At 33.2% G+C, this 18,560-nt stretch overlaps 1 protein-coding gene across 4 annotated transcripts in view; it reads right to left on the bottom strand.

Annotated features, from left to right (window-relative positions):
* trappc9 (trafficking protein particle complex subunit 9) overlaps positions 1-18,560 on the bottom strand; it is a 303,088-nt gene that overhangs the window by 154,584 nt on the left and 129,944 nt on the right. For all 4 annotated transcript variants that reach the window (XM_088651464.1, XM_088651465.1, XM_087295234.2 and 1 more), the window contains 2 exons: positions 10,695-10,847; positions 136-254 (listed from right to left, as the gene is read on the bottom strand). In XM_088651464.1, the coding sequence (XP_088507590.1) occupies positions 136-254; positions 10,695-10,847 (272 nt within the window). The remainder of the gene's footprint in view (positions 1-135; positions 255-10,694; positions 10,848-18,560) is intronic.

Raw genomic sequence — 18,560 nt, 5'->3', positions numbered from 1 at the left:
ACGGGTATGCCATTTAAAAGTATCATTAATCTTATATAAAACCAATGAAATCAATGTAATCTCCTTACTGAAATAGTGAAACAAACATGTATGTGTGTCTATGTTAGCGTGTGTAGGTGTTTGCTTAGCTCTTACCTTGACGTGATTGTACTCGCTCTTGCTGGCGTCAGTGGTGGCTGGTTTATTTTCAGCGCGTGGCTTTAAGACCTGCCTTAGCGGGCTGGAAACAGGCAGACCTGTTACACTGATACCATCTGCAAAACACACAACAATATACATCAGACATACGGCGCACGTGAACACACAGGCTTGAGAAACAGCTAGAGAGGGTAGAAGATGATCGCTATCTTCTATGACTTATGCTATTATTACACAGCCATAATTCGTCACATTCGGAGGAAGCCAACATCGCTCAAGCGCTTCCCTTCTCCCTTCCACCTTTCTATCTCCCAGCGCATCTGTTTGTCCGCCGTTTAGTGCTCCAAATAAAATTAAAATCCATAACGTGACAGTGTGAAATATGATGATGTGGAAAAAGCCGGTAATAAATAAGGCGATGGAGTGTGCAGTGGCTCTCAGGTGGATTTATTTGATCTCTCCGCCGCATCGGCTTAGAGACGCACACACAAACTCAGTCCGGCAAAAAGAAAACATTCAAGGATATTTTTAGAAACTGGGATATAAAGATGACGAATGATACTCTCATCAGGTAAACGGTGCCGGTCGCAGGAACATAAAACAGTCTGCAGGCGCATAAAAACATGAAATTAAGAAACACAAATCTTCAAACAGACAACACAATGGGTGATCTATTAAATATTTATGATTTTTTTGGGCTATGATTTTGGTGGTTCTATAAAATTAGGCTACATTGTGTGATTTCCGGATTGATAAGACAGAGTGATGCGTTTTATAAAAGATATGCTGTTAAATGTATGCATGCATAAATTAATTGATTGCATATAAAATTATTATATAATACACTACCTCATTACCTGACATTTATTAATATATTAGCTGTTTATGATCTTATTCTGCATAATCCTAATTCTGCCTAATACCTAGACCCAACTACTACCTTAATAACTATTAAAACGAAAGAAACGAGGAGTTTGAGACTAAAGTCATTTAATGGTTTATTAATAGCAAGAATTGTCCCTTAAAATAAAGTTTGACAAAATAAATTGTTATCATTTACTCTTGTTTAACTTTTGTAAAGTTTCTTTTACTCTTTTCACAAACACAAAAGAAGATATTTTAAAGAATGTTGAAAACCTGTAACCATTGACTTCTATAGTATGTGTTTTTCACATTATGGATGTTAAAAAAAAAAAAAAAAACCTTTAATCAGTTTTAAATATATATTATAAATGTATTTATTATATTTAAAAAGTAAAAAAACAAACTAAAGAGAAAAAAAAGATCAATCAAACTTAGTAACTAAAGAACAAATGAACCAACCAACCAACCAACCAACCAACCAACCAACCAACCAACCAACCAACCAACCAACCAACCAACCAACTAACTAACTAACTAACTAACTAACTAACTAACTAACTAACTAACTAACTAACTAACAAACTATATAAAAAAATAATTAATAAACAAAATAACTAATAATCAAACCAACAAACTAAGTAACTAACTAATGAATGAACAAACGAATGAACAAGCTAACAAACAAATAAATGAATGAACAAATGAACAAACTCTAACGAACAAACAAAGTAATAAACAAACTTACTAACAAACAAACTAACAAACAAATGAATGAATGAACGAACAAACAAAATTAACTAATGAACAAACGAATTAGGAACAAACTAACTGACTGACAAACAAACTAACAAACAAATGAACGTACAAACAAACTAACAAACAAACGAATTAAGAAACAAACTAAGTGACTAACAAGCGAACTAACAAATAAATGAATCAATGAACAAACAAACTAACTAACTAACAAACTAATTAATTAAGGAACAAACTTACTGACTAACAAACTAACTAACAAATGAATGAACGAACAAAAAAGCAAACAAATTAACTAACAAACAAATTAATTAAGGAAAGAACAAACTTACAAACAAACAAACTAACAAACGAATGAACAAACAAACAAACTAATTAACTAACAAAAATGAATTAAGGAACAAACAAACTGACTAACGAACAAACTAACTAACGAACAAACTGACTAACAAACGAATGTATGAACAAACTAACAAACTAATTAATTAACAAACAAACAAACGAATTAAGGAACAAACTAACTGACTAACGAACACGCTAACAAAAAATGAACAAACAAACTAACTAATGAGCAAACGAATTTAGGAACAAACTAACCGACTAACGAACAAACTATCAAACGAATTAATGAATAAACAAACAAACTAATGAACGAACACAGGAATTAAGGAATAAACTAACAAACTAATTAATGAACAAACAAACAAATCAATAAAGAAACGAATTGAGACTAACAATGAACGAATAAGCAAACAATCTAACGAACAAATGATTTGACTAACAAACTAAATGACTAAGTAGCTAATGAACGAACAAACAAATAAACGAATGAACAAACAAACTGACTAACAAACTATTGACTTAATAAAGCAACGAACGAATGAATGAATGAACAAACATGCCAACTAGTGAACGGATAAACCTATGAACAAACTAAAATACTGATGAACTAACTAGCTAACAAACGAATGAACAAATAAACAAACAAAAAAAACTAACTAACGAATGAAAGAACAAACAAATGAATGAATGAACAAACTAGCTAACTAACAAATGTACAAACCAACCAACGAATGAACAAATGAAAAACAAACAACCAACGAATGAACATACAAACGCACACACATGCAAAAACAAAAGGCAACTATAGTGAAACAGTGATGTTGCAGTGTCTATCATGCAAATCCGCAGTTGTAGCAGAAGGTGTTTCTGTAGTGCTTGACATTTCTGGGTTTGACCTGCTTTGCCTCCGTCTGAGGGGGAATAATGAGGGTAAATTGTTGTGTTAGTCCTGCACAGATGGCTCTCTGTATCTCACACAGACACATCGCATGCATTTTGACATTCAACAGCGGAGGAAGAGCGGAAGAAGAGCAGCTCAAAGTGTCTGGATGAATAATAATAACCTTTATTTAACCAGGTAAGTCAATTGAGGACCAACTCTCATTTACAATGAGGACCTGAGGAGGCATAAACAGTTCAGCATTACAGAAGGTGTATTATTATTATTGTTGTTGTTTTATTTTGTTGTTAATAAATAATAAAAATAATAATAAAATAATAATAATAATGATAACAAATAAATAATAATAATACATTTTTTAAATTATATTATTTTTATTAAAACTTTTATTAATAAAAAAAATATTATTATATAATTAAAATTTAGACTTTTACTAAAAATAAATAGTTTTTGCAAATTTAGTGTCAATTTCCTTTTAAATTAAACAATAAATAAATAAAAACATAAATTAAAAAAATAAATAAGCAATAATAATGAAAATAGTACACATTTAAATTAATTAAGAACTATTATTTTGAAATAAATATTTTATTTTGTTGATCAGACTCATAAACATCCATAATTCTAATGAATAATACTGTTTATTGATATGAACTGATAATAATATTAATATTTCTCTCCTTCTAGCTAATGTGACTCTATTTGCTGTGTGTCCTGATGTTCGGCATCTCAGTCTAGTAAAGTCAGCAGGAGACATTACAGCATCTCCAGTCAGACGCTCTTGAAGGGAAGTGATGTCATTTCAGTGGCTCTGGGTAATGAGGAGAAAAAGTGAACGTCCTCTCCTTCCCCTCCAGAGACCGCAGAGACTGAGCGATTCTCTGGACAAATCGAAAATCACAAGCTCTTCAACAGGCCTGTGTTTCTTTGCAGTTTAGAGCAGTTTATGCTTCCTCTTAGACAGGTTGTTGTCATTGTCATTATTATTATTATTATTATTATTAATGTTATTATTACTATTATTATTATTATTATTAGTGTTGTTATTAGTGTTGTTATTATAATTACTAGTACTATTATTATTGTTGCATTCATTTGTATTTAAGAAGGGAATTGACACGAAATGTGCAAAACTAAATCTTTATTAATTAATTTATTTATTTTTAAAGATTTATTTAAAACTTTATTTTAAAATAATACATGTTTTACATTTTTTTATTATTTTTTAAATGTTTATTATTATTACCATCATTATTATTATTACCATTACTGTTATTGTTGGTTTAATTAATAAATAAATAAAAAAATTAAAAGAAAATTTACAAGAAAGATGGAACACAAAAATATATATGTATTTATTTAATTGTTTATTTGTTTATTTGTTTATTTTAAAATAATAAATGTCTACATTTTAAAATGTTAGCTACTGTTCATTATCATCATTATTATTGTTATAATTATTAAAATTATTATCATTAATACTACATGTATTTAAATTTATTGTGTTTAATTCAAAATGAAATAGACTAAGGTTTTTTTTAAATAATAATTGTCTATTTTTAAATGCTTACTTTATTTCAATTATTACTACTACTACTACTACTACTACTACTACTACTACTACTACTACTACTATTATTATTATTATTATTACAATTGTTGCTGTTGTTATAATTTATATAGTTATAATTGTTGTTGTTGTTGTTGTTACTATTAATATTATTATTATTAATCATAATATTATTATTTCAATTATGTTTTAATGTATTGTGTTTAATTTAAAAGTAAATTGACACTTAATGTGCAAAAACAAAAACTAATTTTCAAATGTCTATATTTTAAAAAGATTATAACTGTTTGTAGTTTCTATTAGTAGTACTAGTAGTAGTAGTATCATTAATAGTCAAGAGTATACCCGTATGATGTAACATAGACCCAGACAGCACTCTTTAACAACTGATGCTTAAGTCTGAACAGAGCAAAAGCAGATAAAGGCGGAGCTAAGAGATGAGCAGAAGACCTGTGGTGGGCGGAGCTTAGATAGTGAAACATCGAAAAGAAAAAGAAAAATCAATAATCTAATCTAACACCAAACCAAATCAAAACCAATACAATCTACAGTCTGACTTTTGCTTCAGCAATATTAAGGCCTTTTCAAAACAATATCAGCTCAATATCAGCCGTAATGAACCCCTGGTCAGCCTCTGTCCAGCAGACGTCATTTAATTCCCTGTTTAAGTGCTGCTCAGCAGGCTGTCACACTCCACACAGACTCACACACAGTCCCCGATGAGGTCAGCGAGTGCTGCGTGACATCATCAGCTGGTCTGACGTCCTGCATGAAGGGTGAATATTTAGCTCCAGCAGGGGGGCTCTCAGCCGTCCGGACCCCAATCCTCCCTCATTATCTGACATTTTAACATTCAGCCTCTAATGTGTTTAGTCTGACTGTCTGGAGCAGCAGATTTATAGAGGACGTCTGAATGAGCCAAACGTACAGACAAAACACACTGAACTCAGCGGCCTCTGGAGAGACAGACAGAGCACACATCATAATGATGACATCACTGACTTATGCTGACAGGGGGGACTGAGAAAGAGAGAGAGAGAGAGAGGAGCAAAGAACAAAGGCAAAATGAGTGAGCTCCTGCTGATCGTCTATATCAGGTTGACATCTCTTTACTCATTCATTCTTGAATCGGTGGGTTATTGCATGGCTGGTTAGGGAGTTAACAACAAATTAATACACTGAATCTCTGAGAAAAACATTACCTCGGATTTAAAAGTTGTACTCATGTGAATTGTTAAAGATATACATATGTGTTATTTATATATATTATGTGTTATGCAAGTCATTTGTTGACTGATTTATTAATTCATTCATTACATAATAATATTTAAATAAAATAACTTGAATAAAAAATAAATATTTCTTTGCTTTCAAATTATTAAACTATAATAATAACTATTATTACTATACAAAATGTATTATTATTACTATTATCAATATTACTATTATTATTATTATTATTATTATTATTATTAATAATAATAATAATAATAATATTGTTGATGATGATGATGATGATGATGTTATTAATGTTTTACAAAAATGTACTAAACTTATTCCATATTTGTTATGGTTTGTAAGCCAAAAAACTACAGTATAATTTAAGACAGTACAATTACAGTATTAACATTTAATAATATTAAAATTTACATTTCTAAGCTTTTGTTTTTTTTTAAAGATAACTCATAACTTAAAGATAAAAAATGTATAAATGTTGTAAAACAAATTATAGTAATAGTAATAACAACTCAATATTGTCCTATATAATAAAAAGAATTGACCTATAAGAACAAACAAAAAAACAAACAATGGAATGAACGAACGAATAAATAAACAAACTAACCAACTATGAAAGAGCAAACTAATTTACAAATAATCTTATTAACTAACGAACAAACAAAGGAACTAATGAAGAAATAAACAAATGAATAAACAAATGACCATTTAATCTAACTGACAAACAAAAGCACAAAGATGAAGAAATGAACAAACAAATAAAGGAAGGAAGGAATGAAACAACTAAAAACTAACTAACTAACAAACAAACAAACAAATTTACAAATAATCTAACTATCTGACTAACAAATGAACAAACTAAGAAACAAACAAACTATTGAACATTTAAACTAATTAACAAACAAGCCAACCAACTAACTAACTAACTAACGAATACATGCAAACAAATTTAAAACAACTCATAATAATGTTTAAAAAAAGTTAACTTATTAATGATTATAAATTTTTCAATAATTACAAATAACAAAAACTAAATTGCAATAGTTACTATACATGTTATTTACTGTTATTTTATTGTATGATGACAAAGTTTATAAAAAGATAAAAAATTAAAAAATTAAATAAAATTAAAAAATTAAATAAAATCGCTAAAAATTTTACAATTTTGTCAAAAGAGAATTTAAGTCTAGGCGTTGATTTAGAGTGCAAAGTTTTAAAAAAGTGAAATTTAAAAAGTCATTTGTACATCAGGGTGTATTGGAGCTGAATAAGACTCCGGTAACTTATTTTATTTAATTTTTTTGTATGTCTCTGTTTCTTTGTAAAGAGTATTTATCATGCTGTTAATAGCATAAGTCTGACAATTAAGTATTGTATTGTATTGTATTGTATTGTATTGTATTGTGCTGTATTTATAGTGCTTAAAATGTAGGACTTCTCCCTCAGATTGTCATATTTAACGTGGTTCATACTTAACATGTGCGTACATCTGAAAAAATCACATTCCCATGCCTTCATTGCAGTATGAAAGCTGCATCTAATTAATGACATTATAATAAAGAGAAAGATCAACAGCCAATCAGAATTAAGGAAGTGCTGCATCAAACACTTAAAAAAAACCTATTTTAATTCGTTTCTCTCTCTTATCATTGGTCAAGCGAAATTAGCGATTTATAAATTTTATTTAATTATTAAATATTAGTCATTTTGTATTTGTAATATTTAATAGTATTATAAATTATTATTATTTAAATATAATAGTAATATCAATTTAATGTAATTTATATTTCTTTAAAAATGAAATTTTTTATAAGCGTTATAAATCAGCGTGATTAATTCTAAAATTACTGTTGATTTTAATGATTATGAAATAAAAAATGCAGTCAATGTTTTTGAGATTGAATGGTATTGTGATGTTGGGTTGTGTTTTGTTATTAACAAGGAGCTGTTTTTCTTGTTTGTTTTTTGCTTTTTTTAATAAATGAAATATTTTGAATACTACAGTGCAAATGTCAAATGGTTAAATCTTTTTAAATTAAAATCTTAATTAGGTAATTAAGTCAATCAAAAATCTCTCTCTCTTTTAAAATCAGTTCAATGTACAAACCACCACATGACGAACAAACCAAAGACAAACCGTGCTAATATTAGTGCTAAACACCAGCAGTAATGTATTAGCACCAGCGATAGCATCTGCAATGTTTACAAGCCACTGCCCTCTACATGCTGCACTAATAGGACGGGACTTAAGCTGTCTTATCAGCCTAATTCAGAAAAATTATTATTTCAGCAGTAATTAAAACATTTGAGCAGCGTGTGAGGAGAAACACGGAGAGGCTGTTCATTTCCTCATGTCTCATTTATGAGTTTTTCATTCAAGTATCAACTTTCTCTCAAATGTGTCGGCTCGAATACTTAAATGAATCTGTCAATTGCTGACATGGAGAATCTGCTAACAGCTATAGAAATGGTGTGAACAGCAGCTCAGATGGTGTGATCTTGAAAGAGATGGATGAAATATCTGAAAAAAATATTCATGATTAAAATGTCGAACTGTTGTTGGCGACGATAGCCTACAGGTTAGTGTTCAGACAAAAAGCGCCAGTGCGCCTGGGAAGTTCACTTTTTTTGTTCAAATTCGAGGTTTGTCGACTATTCCTGATCCAATCCAATCCCCCTGTCCTTCCCTCCAACTTGCTTGACAATAAATGCAAAACGCTCAAAAAAGGATGGATGTTTTAGATAAAAATGCAGATAATGGATGGATGGATGGATGGATGGATGGATGGATGGATGGATGGATAGGTAATGTAATGGATAAGTAATGTAATGTAAAGTAATGGATGGATGGACGGGTGGATAGTTTAGCTAAAAAATGCAGATGGATGGACGGATGCAAGATGTGAAGGATGGATGGACGGATGGATGGATATTTTAGATAAAAGTGCAGATGGATTAATGAATGTACAATGTAATGGATGAATGGATGTTTTAGATTGATTGATTCATTGATTGAAGTATAATGAGATGGGTGGATGGACAAACGGATGAATGTATATTTTAGATATAAATGCAGATGGATGCATGCATGGATGGATGGATGGATGGATGGATGGATGGATGGATGGATAAGTAATATAATGGATGGATGGAGAGACTGGTGGATATTTTAGATAAAACTGCATGGATGGATGGATGGATGGATGGATAGAAGTATAATGAGATGGGTGGATGGACGGATGGATATTTTAAATATAAATGGCAATGGATGTGTGGATGGATGGATGGATGGATGGATGGATGGATGGATGGATGGATGGATGGATGGATGGATGGATGGATGGATGGATGGATACTGCGATTAATGGATGGATGAATATTTAGATAAACATGCAGATGGATGGATGGACGGATGGACGAACGGATGGACTTACTGAGTGAGTGACTGATTGATTGACTGACTGACTGACTGACTGACTGATTGATTGATTGATTGATTGATTGATTGATTGATTGATTGATTGATTGATTGATTGATTGATTGATTGAAGTATAATGACATGGGTGGGTGCACAGACAGATGGATGTATATTTTAGATATAAATCCAGATGGAGGCATGCATGCATGGATGGATGGATGAGTAATGTAATGGATGAATGGATGGATGGGTGGATAATTTCGATAAAAATGCATATGGATGGATGAATGGATGAATGTATAATGTGATGGATGGATGGATGGATGGATGAACATTTTAGATATAATGCAGATGGATGGATAAATCAGTAATGCAATGGATGAATGAATGGATGGATGGATGGATGGATGGATGGATGGATGGATGGATGGAAGCATAATGAGATGGGTGGATGGGCAGGATGGATGAATGGATGGATGGATGGATGGATGGATGGATGGATGGATGGATGGATGGATGGATGGATGGATGGATGGATGGAAGCATAATGAGATGGGTGGATGGGCAGGATGGATGGATGGATGGATGGAAGCATAATGAGATGGGTGGATGGGCAGGATGGATGGATGGATGGATGGATCAATGTTTTAGATAAAACTGCATATGATGGATGGATGGATGGATACTGTGATAAATGGATGGATGAATATTTTAGTTAAACATGCAGATGAATGGATGGATGGATAATGTGAGTGATAGATGGATGGATGGATCTCAAATGTGGAAAAAACATCAACAATATGTTACTAATATATAATATTCATTATTTTCTGCTCAGAAAGACACACTGACTTTTCACCTCCTGTATCTTCCCAACATCTATCCTAGTGTGAATAATTGTAGTATTAATTTTGATGAGTATGACACAACCTCAAACATAAAGTAAATTTGAGCTGAAAGCGACTGCGGCAGGAATGATCTCCCTTTCTTTTTATAATGGTGTTTTTTTTCCATTGAGGCATGACATTGGCTGGAAAGCATCGAAAGTAGAAGTCTAATACAGTGAACGGGAACAAGATGTGAAGAGGAAATGGATGTGAATGTGGAGAGGGCAAAGGGTCTGTAGAGAAGCTGAATGAGAAACGAGACGCGACACACACACACACACACACACACACACACACACACACACACACACACACACACACACACACACACACACACACACACACACACACACACACACACACACACACACACACTGTTTCCAATCCTCCACCCAGGATCAGATCCACTGCATCCGATAAAGTGAATTTAGACTTTCCATCAATCAGAGAGCAATCAGTCGTGGTTATTATAGTGTGATGCTCTGCTGATGCACTGACAAAATCAGCTATAACTGCAGGATGAGCCCAAATCACGCTGCTTTAGAGTGTAGTATAGACTAGTGAAGAGTGTATATGCTGTTTACCGTCGTTCAGGTCATGAAGCAGATTTTCCTGACCGGAGAAGTCCAGTTTGGCCCGGATGTTGACCGGGATGGAGATGGACTGACCGGATTTGAGAGGCAGGCGGGACAGAGCGTCCTGCAGATCCCAGCTCAAGAACTCACCAAACAGCTTCTCTGCAAAACACATAACAGAGAATATATATTAAAATGGAGGACAAAAAAATGTTTGATAACAAAAAAACGAATCAATAAAAATTTAAAAATCATATTTTATTTTTACTTTATATATTGTTTTTTATTATTTTTGATATTTATATAATGTTTCAAAGAACATTTAAAATAGAGGAATAAAATGCCTCAAAACAACAATTTATTTAAAAAAATTTAACAAATGTGTTATGCTCAACTTTTCTGCAAAAATTGAAAAAAAAATAACAACATTTAAAATAGATAACAATAATAACGATAATAATAATAATAATAATAATATAAAAAATTCTCAACTTTTCATTTTATTTTAATTTTATTTTAATTTTTTTTTTCTTTTAATTTTACAAATATTTTTTTCACAAAAACAAATCCTTTATACACTATTTTAGTTTAACCCTTTTTTAATTTTTAACAAAATAAACAACACCCCATTTATCTTTTTCATAAAGCTCCAAGAAAGTCCGTCCATTCTAAGAAAACCCATAACAGAATATCTCAGAATAATAACTCAAATAACATTCAGATCCCAGATCAAAAGCTCTGACTTCTTATGTGTTTTGATCAACGTTGACATTTGCACAGAGAAAATAGTTCCTCATAAGTTATGCCCTATATCATAATATTAACTCAAATATAACAGCACACAAATCTGTATAAAACAAACAAACAAACAAAAAAAAAAACATTTAAAAAGGAGGACTTAAAAAAAACAACAACAACAACAACAAAGCAAATCAGTTTTTGTACACAAGTCTGTAAAACCCATAATAAAATAAAATATCAAAACAGACCTTAAAACTAAAGAAAAATAACATTAACATTTTAAAACTAAAACAATATTAAAACATTACTTAAATAATACTTTAAACCAAACCAAAACAAAACATGCAGTGTGAAAAGATTACTTAATAGCTAACCTAAAGTGTATAAACTAACCGCAAATGGAGATAAAACTGAAAAAACTCCTATTCATCTGAATTCAACAATGGTGTTTTATGTATTTAATAGCATAATTAATCAAAGTTTGATCCTGGTGTGTAACAAGAATCTTACACACACTCTCTCTCTCTCTATATATATATATGTGTGTGTGCATGTGTGTGTATGTAAATACACAAGAAACCCCTGTTCACAGCTCTATTCAGATGTTAAAAGCTCCCAAACCTCAGCGAGGATGAATAATAGACAGAGGCCAAATAACCAAGTCAAATGAGTGCAGAAACAGGTTTAAATGAGCATCTGCCCTGCGGACACACCATCCTTACACACGGCAGCTCTGATGTTCATTTCCACATGAAAGACTGAAGAATGAATAAAGAAGACGCAGCATCACAATGGAAAAACCCTTCAGAATCAAGCCACTGACTCTTATTAACACCTGCCACCTGTTCGTCTGAAGCCTGGCCAGTGATTGGACCGCTGAGCGATAATAAAAGCAGATGTGTGTTTTTGCATAAACGGGTCACACTGAAAACCTTTGCATTTTTGTGAAGTTTCACAATGTTCAATGGGGATTTTAAAACATTCCTAATGTCAAGAAGAACACTAATTCACAAATAGATAGACTCCACCCACTTTCTACCTAAACCAATCAGATACTGGTTAGTGTTCATCTTGAGGGTTACGGATTTGTACTGTAGCATTTTAACAGTTTTTTACCGTTGAAATCACGGCCATAACAAATAAACAGGACGCAATTCACATGCAATTGTCAGGGAAAGCTGCAGCAAATCCGTAACCTGGTTAACGGTCTGTTTCCTTAATACATACGGCGAATAACCGTAAATTTACTTTCCTAGAATTCCCTGCATGGCACATCACTTTTTATGCATTTGGTTGACATTAATATGGATCTTTTGAGTTGTTTCCCCATCAGTTATGTACATTAGAGATTTATGTTACATCTAATGTTGATAAATAATGTTTATTTCATGACTTTAATTTTATGCGTGTTACCATACTGGTGTTTAGTAGCTATGTGAATGACACTGAGCACCTTCTATATGCTGATACTCTTTTCTGCTTGTGGGAAAAGTTAATTGTGGTGAGGATTGGCTCATTATGTAACTTCCTCATCACCACCTGCATGTGGGTGTGCTAACGTGTCTAACTGTGTAACAAAAGATGTGTAGATGTTGATCATTCAAAATACAGACATATTACCTCTATAAATTAATTAAAATACGGTAATTTACTGTAAAAATGAAAAATTACTTTTACGGTTTGTATCGTGTTTTTAACGGTAAAGTACTGGCAACCACAGCTGCCGTTTTTTTTACCGTAAATTTTACGGATTTATTTTTTACAGTGTGTGTTTGTAGAATATAAAAAAAAAAACGTGAGTGTGTTTTTTATTTGCAAGTCTAATTTTACTTACTTGTGAATATAATTAACGTTAATGGAACACTAAAATTTATTTGTAGATCTTACTGTATTTATTTTGTGAATATGCGTGGTTTTCGTCAATCGCTTTACATGAATTTGTGCATCACAATATATTTATTTGGAACAGTTCTCTCTCCATAGTTTTCAGATTGCATTTTCAGAACTCCACAACAAGGTTATAATAGTTTTGGATTTTTCTTTAATTTTAGTTTTTATTTCGTTTTGACTTTTTGTTTTCAAATTCAGTTAGTTTTAATTAGTTTTAGAGGCAGATTTACTAGTTTTCATTAGTTTCTATAGTTTGAAATTATTTAGTTTTAATTTAGTTTTCTAAATGAGGATATTTGTTAGATGCAAGATTCAATTAAATTAAATTCAGCTTTATTTGTAAAGCGCTTTTACAATGTAGATTGTGTCAAAGCAGCTTCACATAAATGGTCATAGTAACTGGATCAGGGTAGTTCAGTTTTTAGTGTTTAAGTTCAGTTCAGTTTAGCTCAGTTCAGTGTGGTTTGAAGTTATTATTGAGAGTCCAAACACTGAAGAGCAAATTCATCGATGAGTAGCTTTTCAGATCCTGAACCATGCAAGCCAGTGGCGACAGCAGAGAGGGAAAAAAAAAACTTCACCAATAGGAGAGTGAAGAAAAAAAACCTTGAGAGAACCAGACTCAGTTCGGCACGACCATTTTAATTTCTCCGCTGATTCAAAATCAACAGAATAAATATTGTATAATAAATCTCAGCCATACATTTATTGAAACCTGTATTTAGAGGACACATGAACACCATCATCTACCACTACCATCATCCTCAAATTCAAATACAACAGCCCACTTCTGAGGTTAAATACACAGTAGTGATGGGAAGTTCAGATATTTAATGAGGATGTAAGGACTCAACGTACTAAAATTATGTAGTCAGCAATTGTAATTTCAGTCAGTTAAAACATCACCATGATCTGAAAAATCTCTTACAGTAAAGTTTTGCAATCCAACTGAAGCATGATTTACTTATTTAAATTCCATTACGATTGTGTGTTATGAAATAAACATACATTTCGCCAGATCCTTTTATTTAAGCCCTTAGTTTACCCGCGATGCAGTTGTTTAAGTTCAGTTCAGTCACAGCAGGCTGTCATTTACTGCTTGTGTTTGGTTCACTGATTCACGCATGCACAGTATTATTGATTCGCCGTTTCTCAAATTAGATCTTTGAGTGTTTTAGTCTAAGATAATGTGCAGATTCTGATGACTTGGAAACGTCCACTGCTATGATTGGATAGCAGCTCTGCATACTAAACTAGTATTTGACTCCCCCTTCAGTTCAGGTGAGGAACTAACAGCATCTGTGACTCAATCTGACAATGTCCGGCATGAATAAGTGGGTGGAATTACGGAATCAAGCTCTGATCTTCTTCAGTGGACGCTGTGTTAAACCTACCTATGATGTCATAGATGGGTTTAACACGTTTTCTGAGCCTGATGTCCAAAAAGAGCTGATATTTTAGTAACAATGACGTTTTCTTCAGTGAAACTTGCAGGATATTCTTTTAGTTCAATGACCTCTCAAATATCAAAAGCTGAAGGTAAAGTTAAGATCGCAGTTCATGACCCCTTAAGCATTTATGCTAACTCAAACAACCATCAACAAGTATAGCTTCTCATTTCAAAGTCTTTGCTGTTAATAGACTGCAAAAAATAAGTAATTACGGCAACATTTGCGCTGACAAGTGCACGAAACATTCAGATATTAAACTGGACGAGGCCCGTGTTGACGTATCACCAGTTTTAGCATTTTAATTCACGGTATCTGCTCTTCCCAGAGTGGTTATCTATTCCAGACGTCTCTCGAGAGCCATGATCCTCTCTTCAGAACAACGCGGACGGAAATAAACAGCCCAGACAGATGTTAAACCCTGTTCCACAACAACACGCTGGCGGGCCTGCGAGCGTCATCCTGGAGGGCTTCTTCTGGCAGCGGGCCTGAACGGATCAGGACATCCATCCGCCTGCCAATGCTACAATCTGCTTTTAGAGCCTGGGGATTGACTTTAACCGCGCAGGCCTTTAAAAAAGGCAATCTTCACAATTAGCATGCGGCTAATGAGGATACAGAATTAATGGAACCAAATTACTATGGCTCCTTCTTTTATGAGATGTAAAAATAAATCTCTGGTGTCGTCGGAATCTGTCTGTGAAGTTTCAGCATTAAAAAACATTCGATCATTTATTTTATTGTATTATTTTAATTATTATCTTATTATATTGATCTTATTCTAAAATAATTCTTTATTGCCCCTATTCAGGTGTAAGCAAAAATATGGCATCTTTGTGTGTTTACCTTTAAATGCAAATGAGCTGCTGCATCATAAAGGGGCCGGAGCCTTTAAATTACATTCTGTTATTTCAGAAACAACAAAGACATAAGTTATTTTTATGTCTTTAAAGTTAAATAAAGTAATTTTTACTGTTTTTTGGGGCTCACAAAAGTGTTCTTGAAGCTTCATATGATTACAGTTGAATCACTGAAGACACATGAAACATTTTAACAAAGTTTTTGATTCTTTTCTGGACTTTATTCTTCTCAAGACCGCTGGTGTCTATGGAGAGCCAAAGAGCTCTCAGATTTCATTTAAAACAGCTTAGTTTGTGTTCTGAGGATGGTCAAAGTCTCAGTGGAATGAAATGACATGAGATTTAAGAGCCTCTATTATACATTAAAAGGGTCATATTTTGGTTTTAAGAGTTTTCAACAACAAGCTGATATGCATGCAAGGACAAAAAAAACTTTCACTGTCTTATAATTTGCATTTATTTTTACCTAATTATCCCAGCAAATGTTCCCAAAACCCTCCTTAGCGCAAAGCTAATCTGCACTGATTGGACTGATTACAGCACTCAGTGCAGGACAGAGTGAAATGCCCAGCACGGCTTATCAACAACATTGAAGTAGTCAGAGTGCAGAGTGTATGTGTGAGCATACCTGCCAACACTCTTGTTTTTGCCGGGAGTCTCTCGTATTTCAGACACATCTCCAGCCACCGTCACATTTTGTTATTTATCCCGAAAAATTCCCGTAATTTCAACCTCCACTAAAAGATTCCTGTCGAGCTCTGAAAAAGTCTCATACATCCACAGTCCTTTCTGATCCTTCCTTTAACAAACGGCTGATGAATCCCCTGTTGTAAGCGTGTAGATTGCAAAAAGCACTCGTCAGAAAAATGACGGGAACAGCACAAGGCTGGGGCTATTATGCTAAGGTATTTTTGCAAAAATAAACCTCAACCACTGAGTCTTTACAGTTTCATTTTTGGGTAGCGAAAATAACACTAACTTTCCCCTCGCACTTCCAATAATATCCAGCTGAGCACAGCGTCTTCATGACTTGATTCAACCGGGATCTGCCACAGTGTTAGTGGGCGCGCAACAATTGTGCGGGGTATAAGTTTTGTTTCTACGTCAAGCCGAAATGGCTAAAGACTCGTTATCAAGACGATTCATTTGAAGCACTATCAGTCAACTCTTTTATGTATGAATCAATAGTTTTAAACACTGTGCACTTTTAGAGTTAAGCCTTAGCTGGATATTTCACTTCACTTAGAGCTGTGTTACACACTACATTGAAGCTCATTTTCAAAAACCCATAACAGGGGTTCTTTAAGAAATAAATAACACACTTTTTGGGTGAACTAACTGTTTAATTCAACTCATCAACTAGCTCGAGTTACCACGCTTTTCTCGGTTCTCTTACAGTTGTATCACTGGAACATATTGACGATGTTTTTGGTTCCATTTCTGCATTAAACATGTCTTGAGACCGCTTCTGTTTATAGAGGATTAGAGCTTTCAGATTAGACCTGCAACAACGAACCGATTAAATCGAAAAAAATCGATCAAGCCTCCTTTCCACTGCACACGACAAACAACAAGCGACAGACTGGAAGTCATTAATTTCTAACGAAGAGCAGTCCGGGAGTTGCGTGGAGTTCCGATCATCTCCGTATGCGAAAAAAATTGAGATCCGATTTGAGCTGCAGATCAGATGAAATATTTGTACTCCTGCGACTAGACCGTATGCGACCGGCCGATCAGATGTGATGTATTCCAGTGTTGTACAAGCAGGTCAGTGCGCACTAGATGAGGAATAGTTTTTCCTCAGAGAAGATAAGAGGTTTTTTTTTTTATTGTTTTTTTTAGAAAAACTCTATATAAAAAACATTTCTATTTATAAATCTAAAGTAATAAAGTAATATATAATTGTTTAATGCTGTCTACGCATTTCCTCCAATATTTTTAGCGGTCTACGAGTTTTCAGTATTCATTCATTTATTCATTCAACCACTGTGAACGCAGAGAATATAGGCTCTTGCTTTTGCACTCCTTTATTTCGGACACTGCGAGAACAGCTTCTCTCCCATGGTGCACGTCAGAACTGAATTATTGTGCGACTGCCACAAGGGGGCGTATTCTGACAGTCGTGTCCAAATGTCGTGTGCAGTGGAAAAGCGGCTTTACTAAAAGAGTTGGCAACAAATTTCATACTCCATTCGTTGTGTTGCGCGACAGATGTGTTCGATTATTTTCAAAAACCCTTAGTTCAGTGCGTAGCGGAGTGAATCCAGAGTTCGGAAACTCATAGACAGAATTATCATTCTTGAGTGAACCTACCCTTTAAACTAAATTCCCATGTTATGGGATAATTTATAATATAATATAATAATATATAATTTAATATAACTCCTATTAAGAAATAGAAATGTATATAAAGAAGGCATCACTTTCCGTCAAGTGATTTTACCAAGATTTAATTCTGATGTATCATCAAGCATATAAGCAGTGATTTCATTCAGTCTTTGTAAGATTTAGACGGCATGCTGACAGAGTATTTGAAGCATATTGTGCATAATAAAGGAGCTTTCCAAAATCATCATCTCAGTTTGGCCAGCTTAACATGATTTATGGGAATCTTTTTATTATAAATATTATTTTTATTTTCTTCTCCAATGTCTGTGAGTCACCAAACAGTCATGCCTGCTTTAGCTTCCCAGGCTGCCAAGATGAGCGCTTCCAAAACATTCAATCTCTGAAAGATATTCAAACCTTGCGACTTTTAATAGTCTGGCAACTGTATGTGAAAGCAATTTTCATATATACTACATTCTGAAAAAACCTCTGTGTATCATTAAACTCTTCAAACTGATGGTTAACTTCAATAAAACTGATAAGAAGATGAGAGAAAAGAAGAGAGGTTAATCTAATGAGAATGCAGATATTCATAATTCGTAATTCTG

Source organism: Danio rerio, chromosome 19 (genome assembly GCF_052040795.2).
Source record: "Danio rerio strain M-AB ecotype USA chromosome 19, GRCz13ab, whole genome shotgun sequence".
In the NCBI taxonomy this organism is placed as follows: domain Eukaryota; kingdom Metazoa; phylum Chordata; class Actinopteri; order Cypriniformes; family Danionidae; genus Danio; species Danio rerio.
Note: the sequence above shows the minus strand (reverse complement) of the source record. Positions and strands in the feature narration are given on the sequence as shown.